The sequence below is a fragment of the Aphelocoma coerulescens genome, unplaced genomic scaffold (assembly GCF_041296385.1).
Source record: "Aphelocoma coerulescens isolate FSJ_1873_10779 unplaced genomic scaffold, UR_Acoe_1.0 HiC_scaffold_123, whole genome shotgun sequence".
In the NCBI taxonomy this organism is placed as follows: Eukaryota; Metazoa; Chordata; class Aves; order Passeriformes; family Corvidae; genus Aphelocoma; species Aphelocoma coerulescens.
This window is the reverse complement of record NW_027183480.1, coordinates 142,085-151,972: the sequence shown is the minus strand read 5'-3', so window position 1 is coordinate 151,972 and position 9,888 is coordinate 142,085. Positions and strand designations below refer to the sequence as shown.

At 47.9% G+C, this 9,888-nt stretch overlaps 1 protein-coding gene across 5 annotated transcripts in view; it reads left to right on the top strand.

Moving 5' to 3' along the window:
- Window positions 1-236: 236 nt before the first annotated feature.
- The window catches only part of LOC138100655 (synaptojanin-1-like), a 55,096-nt gene continuing 45,444 nt past the window's right edge, over window positions 237-9,888 (top strand). For 3 of the 5 annotated variants that reach the window (XM_068998539.1, XM_068998538.1, XM_068998534.1), the window contains exons 1-3: window positions 3,084-4,667; window positions 4,870-4,952; window positions 7,921-8,066. In XM_068998539.1, coding sequence (XP_068854640.1) covers window positions 7,943-8,066 — 124 coding nt within the window. In that variant the 5' untranslated portion in view covers window positions 3,084-4,667; window positions 4,870-4,952; window positions 7,921-7,942. Of the gene's footprint in view, window positions 249-3,083; window positions 4,668-4,869; window positions 4,953-6,561; window positions 6,625-7,920; window positions 8,067-9,888 lie in introns of those variants that run through there. The other 2 variants (XM_068998535.1, XM_068998537.1) reach the window with 2 other exon arrangements.

The following is a 9,888-nucleotide window of genomic DNA, read 5'->3' as shown; positions in this document are numbered from 1 at the left end:
AGCATTTTCTGAAAAAAATCTGCAATAACCTGAAAGATTCCCTTCACTAACATAACATAAAAGCTCTTACCCCAGGCAGACCCAGAAAGGGAATAAGTTGCTTTGTTGAGGGCTGGAGTTAATATACCCCTGGCCGGGTCCACCTCTCATTCCCACAATGCCTGGGAAAAGGGAGGTGGCAAATCTCACTAGGTATAAAAGCTCTCAGAGGAAGTGTAGCTACTTGGTTCTTCTGACTTAAATTCAAGGTGAGTTAAATACTGAATAGAGAAGAAAGCTCTTTAGGGGAAAGAAATAACACCTTCTTTTTTGCTACAACTCTGTTATGCAAAAGGGCAGGGACTGGGTAAGAAATAAAACTTTATGTTTTAGTGGCATAGGTAGATAAGTGAGATAACTTGTTGTTAATTTGCCTAATTGGTCCTTAGTAGTATTGCCAAGTAGCACTGTGTATGTGGCTAAGGAGGGTGGAGAACAATAGTAGTTATATGAATGGTGTCACTTTCATAGGAGTTTCTAATTAGGGCTATATGCATTATAAATAAAAATAAGAAAAATAATAGATTCCTGGGTAGTATTAGAGCTATATATGTGCTAGGGTTGCTCCTATACAAGATATTTGATACTGGGACATGGGTAGAAGTGCCCTAAAATGCAGGTTTAAGCCCTTAAAATACCAAAAAAAGGGGATCTTCCTTCAATTGACCCCCTTAAAATGAGGGAACAGGGCGTGTTTGCCTCCACTTAGATGAATATAATGGCAAATAAATGGTTTCTCCCCTTTACTTTAATCCTCTAAGCTATTGAAATAAGAGGGGTGTCTTGGTTTGAAAAACAGGTGGCTGTTAAGGAAGGCAGGAGTCTCCCTTGGAATAGCAGATGTAACCCCCTTCCCTCGGAGTTATTGTAATTTTGAAATCAAAGGGCTTTCAGGTAAAGATGTGGGAAATAGGAATAACAGTTCTTTACTACTATATACCTATATGTGTATAGCCAGCTAAACAAACAACAAAAACTCTGGCAGTAACAGCAAACGATCACAAACCCAGTCCCAGCCTTCTCGGCTGTCACGCTATTTCCCCTCGGGTGCAGTTCCGCTCGCAGCCGGCTCCCGGTGAGCAGGGCAGGTGCGATGGTTCCCCCGCGGAACCAGGGGGAACCCGGGGGCGCTCCGGAGCGAGCTCGGGGAGCACGCGGCACCGGTGCCCTGGGATCCTGGGAAGGAATGGAACAAAAAAATTTTCACAAACCCCTGGGCAGCCGATCCCGGCGGTGTCCGGCCGGACTCTCAGGAACGGCAGGGACGACCACAAATCCCGGGTGGCTGACGAGATGTATCCAAACTGCCGAGCTGCGCTGGGAACCCCCCAGAGGCCTGGGCAGGCAGGGCGTGCAGGGCTACAGAGCAGCGAAGGGTCGAAGCCACGGCCCGGCTCCCAGCGGGGCAGGGAAGGCCGGCTTGGGATCCCGGGCCTTCTCTGGCAGAAGGAAAAGCAGCCGACGAAACACCTTCCCTCTCCGTCCCAACTCCAGGAACTGATCATCCACACACCCAGGTGAAACAAAAGAGTAGCCAGATGCACCCCTCCCCCAGAGGCTAGGTCCTTTGTCTTAAATGCCTAGCAATTTGTCCCCCTAGCAACACGAATGGAGAAGATTCCTTTAACAACAACAAAAAAAAAAAAAAAAAAAAAAAAACCAAACAAACAAACAAAAAAAAAATAGGAGAGCTCCTAAAACGCCAACAAGGGGTGTGCCTTACTTTAAATCTCTCAAATGCTGGAAAAAGAGGGATTTTTCCCCCTCAATTCAAACCCTTAAAAAGGAGGGACAATTGGGCTTCCCCCTCAATTTAAGCCTTAGGATGATGGAAGTGTGGCAGTTACCTTAATTCAAACTTATAAAATAGTATTATCAAGGTTTTCCTCTTAAATTTAAACTGGAAAGTAGGGATTCCCTGTCAACTGATATCTCGAACAGCACAGAAAACGTGGGGTTTCCTTCAACTGATATTATTAGAATCGCTGGGGAAGTAGATTCCCCCTCAAGTTGAACACTGATAATTATGGAAAAGGAAGTGTTTTCCCTCAATTTAAACCCCTTTTTTCCTAGTAACCCCTTTCTGGGGGCTCTGGGGAGGGACTGACAAGCTGAAAGGGGAAAAGTTGAAAGTTTCCCCCGGGACCCTACATGCTGCCCCACCTGCTCAGGTGCTGCCCCTTGGCAAAAGGGCTTTTCCCTGGGCTTTTTACTGAGGCGATGGTCTGTGCCCAGGTGCATTTGGCTGCTCCCCAGCCCCTGCTGGATGCTCCAGCCATTGTTCCTGGAGGGACACTTGGGATGCCTCCCCCAACCCCTCTCAACTAGCAGCTCCCTGCATAGGTATGCCCAGGAAACCACTGAAAGCAGCCTCTGGCAGGATTTGCTCCCTCCTCATCCTCACTGGTTGCACCTGGGGCTGCTGCACCTTGGGGTGGGAGGTGAGGTGTGGAAAGGTACTGCTGGTTGTTCCCTCCCCTGCATGGCCCATTGTCCACCCCTGAAACACCGGGATCCAGGCTTTCCTTTCTGTGGAAAAGGACCGACCTTTTCATTTGGGTACCTGTGGCCAAAATTGGGATTCTGTCTCAAACGTCCCTATGTCCTAAGTTTGTAATTACTGAAGAAATTCCCCACAGATCATAAGCAACTACTGGTAATTTTTCCTCTGTAACCATTACTGAATTGTGTTTCTGTGGAAGTGTTTGATGCACTCCTTAAGGGGTCAGGGGTTTAGCTGGGTTGTTTATGGCTAATCCTGACAGGCCCAGACTGAACCTGAGCACCCCCATTGCTGGTCCACCCTGAATTTCAGTGAAATAAATATTGATATCATTTATAAATACTCTCTCTGCCTGCTACTCAGTCTTTCCCCGTGCATCCAGGGAGCAGCTTTACTCTGCCCTTTGATCCCACCCGCAGCTCTCCGGCCCAAATGCCGGTCCTTGTGGACACAGTCTAAGCAGAAAACTACTGCGAGAGTTTGCTTTTGAAGTAAAATTCTTATTGCATCTGGCTTATAATTAAAATAAATACCTGTGTTGATGGTCATTGTGGGAAAGCTTTTCAGAGGAGAAAATATCCATTTTGGTATCACAGATCCCATTTTGACAGTATTTCATTCTTTTGGGTTTGGAAATCCTGCCTGTGTAAGACATCTAAAAGTTAGTGGTTTGCAATTTGATCTTTTGAAATTGAGTCATTCTGGTACTTTGGAACTTGGTTTTCTGGTATTTTGAGCCTGGGTTACTTTGGTATTATGGAACTTGCTGTTCTGGTATTTTAAAGCTGAGATTTTGAAACCTGGTTTTCTTGGGTATTTGGAAATTTGGTTTTCTATTACTTTGCAACTAGGTTATTCTGGTATTTTGGAACCTAGTTTTTTGTATGCTCTTGGGTTTTTTTGTAGTGGTGATTTGTTTTGTTTTGGTTTTTTTTGTGTGTGTGTGTATTTTTGTAACCCGGGGATTTGGTATTTTGTAACGTGTGATTGGCAGGGGTCTGGGACATCCTAGATGAGCCTCTTGGCTTCATTTGCCTTCTTCCAGTACAATTAACCTGGCACAGGAACTGTTAAATCACAGACTCTACAGTGAGATGCTTCCTGAAACAGAAATAAATTTCAGCTGCAGCAAAGCCCACGGCCACATTCAGAAACCCTTCAGCAAAGCTGCTGGAAAAGCAAAGGTGACATGAGGTGACCTTGGAGCTCCAGAGGACTAAGGCAAAGATAGGGAACCAGCAGACAGTGAACAGCTTCCACTGCTTCTCACTCCAGCCACTACTGCAATTGCAGCTTTCCTGGAATTTCATGTCCAGCGTGTGTCTCTTCCAAGCTCAACAGGTGAACAAACAGGTACTCCAGGATTTACTTCCTTTGAACTGCACAGATGCCACCATGAGGAACTGGAATCCAAAGGCAGATTTAAAAATGGTCCTTCCTCCTACTTGGCACTGTCTGTCTCCCCACTTTCTCCTTCCAGCAGGATGTGGGTGCTACTCCCTAGAGGGAAGAAAACCACCTTTAAATTCAATACCTTCCTGGAAAAAAAAAGGACACTGGGAGCCAGCAGCAATTCCTTGGTGCTTCTGCTCACAGCTATTTTCCTTCTACCAAGGTCATTCCTGTAGGATCTTATCTTGACAAATGTTTTTTTGGTACAGACTCACTGGAATTTAGCCTTGTAAAAAACATCTGGCAAGACTTAACATCAACCCATGTGATAAATGAGTGAATGATGAATGTTGTCTTTCGCATATTGGATTTTAACATTTTTAAGTGGTAATGTACTATGTAGAAATAGTGCTAAGGTAAAATGTACTTAAGTAGAAAGGAGATTAAGGTAAATTGTAACTTCAAAATAGTTGTAATATGTTAAGAAATGTAGTAATAAACACATGGTAATAAATGTCTTTTGAGTTGAGAAACTACGGAGCCAGGAACCAAGACCTCTCAGAGGAACAAAGAAGATAAACCGCATGTATCCCAGGAAGTCTGTTATCAAAACTTACACTTCCCAAGGAAACTGTCAGCTACAAATTAGGCTGGAGACTGGGGAGGCACCAGAGAGAGGGTGCCTGTTTTCAATGCTGACGGAAGAGAGCAGAGACCGGAGAGGGGGGGAAAGGTGAGTGAAGTGTAAATTACTTTCTGGACTTAATGAATATGCAACAGTTTGAGAGTACTTAAGCCCACAGTAAAATGAATGGAGGGCGCCTCCGGTAATATTGCCAAGCGCTCCAGCGCTGTGATATACCTTTGTTCTACTAATAAATGTTCAATATTATATTGCTAAAAATTCAGCTCATTAATTCTTCTTTCTCACCCAGAAGTTCCAATGCGGCAATGCACAACTGGGATTCCACCTACTGTACAAGCAGCGAGAAGCAGTGAAGAAACCAGGACCTTACAGGTGAATCAGCGGCACGTGTTCAGCCAAGAGCAGCAGCTCCACCGCGCGGCCGGGACACAGCGGCCCGACCGCTGCCTGCCGCCTCCCGCCCGTCCCCGGCGACGCTGACCCCACCACCCGTGCCCCCACACCGGGAAACGCCGCGGGAAATCGCGCTGAAAGCGCGAAGTCGGTGTCGGAGTCGGGTTCAGGCAGCCAAAACCACGCCTGAGACGCGGGCTCGTTCCGTGGTACCGCACCAAAGACGGCGGCTTGGCCGAAAGTGGCTCCTGCCAGCACCCAAGATGGCGGGGGCGGTCGAAAGTCACGTGATACCACACTACAGATGGCGGCATCCGCCCCTTTGGAATAGGGACAAAATGGTACCCGGAGGAACGTCACTCCTCAGAAAAGCGTCTATTTGGCTGCCTGAACCCGACCCCGACTCCAACGCAGCAGACCCCGCGGTTTTAGCGCGATTTTCTGCGCCGTTTCCCGGTGTGGGGACGCGGGTGGGGGGGTGAGTGGCACCGGGGGCGGGCGGGAGGCGTGCGGGCGGCGGGACCAGCTCTGTCCCGGCCACGCCGCGCGGCTCCTGCACAGGACCCCCCCCGGCGCAATCCGAGGCATCTCAGCGGGGCGCGGGGAGTGCAGGGGCTGTGGGGATGATGCAGCGGAAGCTGCAGGCGGTACCCGCAGGGGCGGGGCCCCGCGATAGGCGCTGCACCGGCGGCTGCGGTTCCGCCCCCGCCCGCCCCCGTGTCCGCCTGAGCGCGCCCCGTGGCGCGGAACGCGTGGGTCGCTCTCCTTCGGCTGCCTTGTTCCCGCTGTGCCACCGGCAGCTGCGCCAGGAACGGGGAAAATCCCCTTGGCTTGGGCAGCTCTGGAGTCTGCCTCCGCAGTAGAAAACTCCGTGCTCTTCACTAAGACCATGTTGAGCCATACGAGCGGCTGAGGGTACGGGTCTTGTTCAGCTGGAGAAGAGATTGAGCTGAGAACTCTTTAAGGGGTCTGCAGCTTCCTCCCGAGGCACAGCTCTGATGTCTGCTTTCTGTGACCAGTGATAGGACCCGAGGGAACGGCTGGAGCTGTGTCAGGGGAGGGTTAGGCTGGATATCGCAAGAAGGTTCTTCCCGCAGAGGGTGCTGGGCACTGGCCAGGCTCCCCAGGGAATGGGCACGGCCCCAAGGCTGCCAGAGCTCCAGGAACGTTTGGACAGCACTCTCAGGGATGCACAGGGTGGGATTGTTGGGGTGTCTGTGCAGGGCCAGGGGCGGGACTGATGATCCTTATGGGTCCCTTCCAACTCGGGATATTCCATGGTTCTATTCCACGACTGCTGTCGGGAAGACGCTGGCTCCAGCCGGCTCCCACGCGACCCGAGGCGATGTGAGTATCGCAGCTCTTTGCCCAGCGCGGTGACTCAGTGGTGGCTCGGTCTGCACGGCTGTTCCTGAGCCTGTCCCTTAGGTTTTGTTCCTCGTAATAATCCCGCAGCTGGGCTTACGGTTAGCTGCGCTCAAGGCGCGGCTCGGTTTGTTTAAACCACAGCTCCGTCCCACCGCGGCCCCAGTGCCCGCCCCCGTCCCCTCCCTTCCGGGGCGGGCGGCGCAGTGCGGAAGGACGCGGGGCCGGGAGGGAGCGGATCCCGCCGGCTCCGCGGCACCGGGCGGGGCGGGCGGACGGACGGACGGTGAGCGGGGGCTATCGTGGGGCCGGGGGGAGTCTCCTACGGGCTCGGGTGCCAGGCGCGATGGAGCGGGCGCTGCCAGGCGTGTCCCGCTGCGCTGTGTGGGAAGTTCCGGCCCGGCGGTGGGAGCCTCCTGGCTTGGCCGTGTCCGGAGCCCGCCCGGGCGCGGAGCGGTCGGGGAGAGGCCGGAGCGGGAAGTGCGTGTCCGCTCTGGAGGTCAGGGAGCTGCCGGGAAGGGAGGGCAGAAAGCCCCGCTCCAGGCGCTCCGGAGCAATCCTCCTTCGCTGCGTTTTCCCGAGCCTTAGCACGGAAAATTTGGCTGCTCTCGCATTTGTTTATGGTTTGTTGCAGTGTGCGAGTTTCGTGGGTTTTTATTAAGATCTCACTCGTGTGTCGCTGGCGGGCAGCGTCACCAGTACGACACTGCGATGTTTCAGCCGCCGCAGGGCAGGGTTTAAATCCAAACCAAACCCTGCTTTCGTTTAAAATGAAAAAAAAAAATTTAAAAAGCGCCGAAAATAGGTTGACATTTTTGAACGATCCTTTAAAACATCTTGATGGCTTCAGTGTTTAAAATATACTGACCTTCTGTACAAAGTCAGAATTAGTAAAATATATCTAAAAAAACCGGAAGGCTGCCCCTCTGCTTTTGGCATTAGTTTACCATGAAGGTGGTTGCTTCTCTTCCATATTGCTGGTAGCTGGAAAACCTTCTTTTCTTTTTCTATTTCCCTAAGAAGGAATTATATTTATTAAATATTGGGAAAGAAATTGCTTTAAACTAAAAGAGAGTAGGATTAGATTTAGATATATTCCCTGGGAAGGTGGTGAGGCCCTGGCACCGGGTGCCCAGAGAAGCTGTGGCTGCCCCTGGATCCCTGGAAGTGTCCAAGGCTAGGTTGGATGGGGCTTGGAGCAAGCTGGGATATTGGAATGTGACCCTGCCCAGGGGCAGGGGGTGGAACTGGATGAACTTTAAGGTCCCTTCCAACAGAAGCCAGTGTGGGATTCTGCAAAATTCTAGTTGTCTCCAAGAAGCTTTTAAATAAATCCATATTTTGAAAGGTGTTTCTCTGTGTAGTTCTGGTTTTGAAGCACTGTTATGTCATCTTTAGATAATCCCTGTATTTGTTTTGGAACGTAGCTAAACTAAGTCTCATGTGGTAGAAAGAGGGAGCGGAGGTTTTTGTTTTTGTTGAGCACACAAAATCCCTAGGAAAGGATGTGAGTCAAACCCGCTTTGCGGGAGGTGTCTGGAAGTACGGGGAAGTTTCACTAACATCATCTTGTGTTGGGCAGGGCTGCCTGTGATCGAGGCAAAATGGCTTTCAGTAAAGGATACCGTGTCTATCACAAGCTGGATCCACTTCCCTTCAGTGTGATCGTGGAAACCAGAAACAGAGAAGAATGTCTCATGTTTGAGTCTGGAGCTGTGGCTGTCCTCTGTAAGTCGATCTGTTTTGATAACTACGGTGTTAGAAAGGTGGCAGATTGACACTGTGAGCCATTTATTTGTGCAATGTAAAGAAGCAGCAGTTCTCTTTTCCTATTTGCTAATGGAGAGGCTTCTGATTTAAATGAGAAAAGGAAAAGAGACATTTTCTTATCTTCATCAGTTGAGAGAGAATTTTACACATTTAATTGCATTTTATTATGCATGTATGTTTTCATGTCCACTAAATTTTCTCATAATAGCTTCCAACAACATCTTATTTCTTTGTTTCTCAACAACCGCATTTTGAATACATGGGAATTCACTTACAAGCTAACTTGTGTTGCATTTCATAATAATAAATTCTATATTCTTAAATGTTATATCATATTTTGGTTTTATGTCATTTTGTATGATTTTTGGATGGCTTTTTGATTTTTGCTTTATTTTGTCCCTGTATTTTTTTAACCTAGGTCAAAAGTCTCTATTGATTTTTCTCGTAATAAAATGAGTAATATTTGGAGCAAGGCGTCTTGCACTGCAGAGTTATTTTTACATGTTCTAAGTGAAAAATGCAGGAGATATTTCCCTTAAATTCTTGGCCCTCCCTTTTTTCTTTGTTGGAGTACGCTAAAATGAGATGTGCAGAAGAGAACCATAAGGCCTGTACATAGGCTTTTAAAATACATAAAATGATGAAATATGTTTGTGTTCTTTAGGAAGTCAAAGCACCTTGTTGCACAGCATTCCTGAGCTTGATTTTGGCTCTTTTATAGAAAGTTTTCATACCATGAAAGTAGTTTTCTCTTTAGCCAGCACCTGTTAGAGGCCTGGCACTGACTGATGTGGTTGCTGCAGCTTATGTTGGTCCAGGTGAACAGTGGGTGCTCTTCTCCTATTTTTGAAATTCTCTTTTTTTTTCTGGCACGGTTTCTTCTTACTATGTCTTTAAGTAATCTCCTTGACTTTGGTAGCAGTATCCGTGTAAGGCACTGTTGTGTGGGTTGGGAATAAGTGTCCAGTCATAAAGGTAGTGAACAGGTTTAGTGCAAGCCATAAAATGTTTTGAAGATTTGTGGGAAAGGTTGTTTTAGCCTGTGTTCAGTAATTACAGAACTTGCATAAGCTACTTAAGGGCCAACAGATGAAAAATTACTTGTTCCTGAAGGTTATGCTCAGAAGGGGCAGTAAGTCACTTCTCGTGCTGGAATACACTGCAGGCACCTGGATAAACGTCCTTCCCTAAACATAAAACCCATGTTAAAGTTCTTGCCTTCTTCTCTGCCTTGTTACCAAGCAGAGGAAGCCAGACCTGAAGGAAATTTGAAAGCCTCTCTCCCCCTGGGTTCTGTACTTAGTGATAGCTGGTTATTAATCTGCAAAGCACTGTCCCTGGAATTCTAATTGGAAGGTTACACCATAGAAAATGTTCATACTCAGGTGGAAGTAGTCACTGAGTATTGTTTTCAGTAACCTTAATCAAGATACTGCTTACTCTTTCTCTGTCTGGTACATGGGCATAGTTTTCCAATGAATATTCAGCAGTGGCATTTTTCTTTAATTCCTTCTATTTTATTTCCATTGGATTCCCTAAATTCTTTAGGTTCTGATACTTTTCTTAATGGTTGTAAGATCACAATCTTAACTGACAGCAGGAAATGCCCAGAAGTTCCCTAGGTCAGGTTTTTTTCCTTCTCTTTTTCTGCTTGCTGTTCCCATCTGGTATCTGTTCTTTTCAATGTGTATTTAAAGGAGTACAATTATTAGTACCCAGGGAAGATCTGTGAATTGCTACTTCTCCGTCTCGCTAGTCATGTCACAGAATCCAGCCAGAA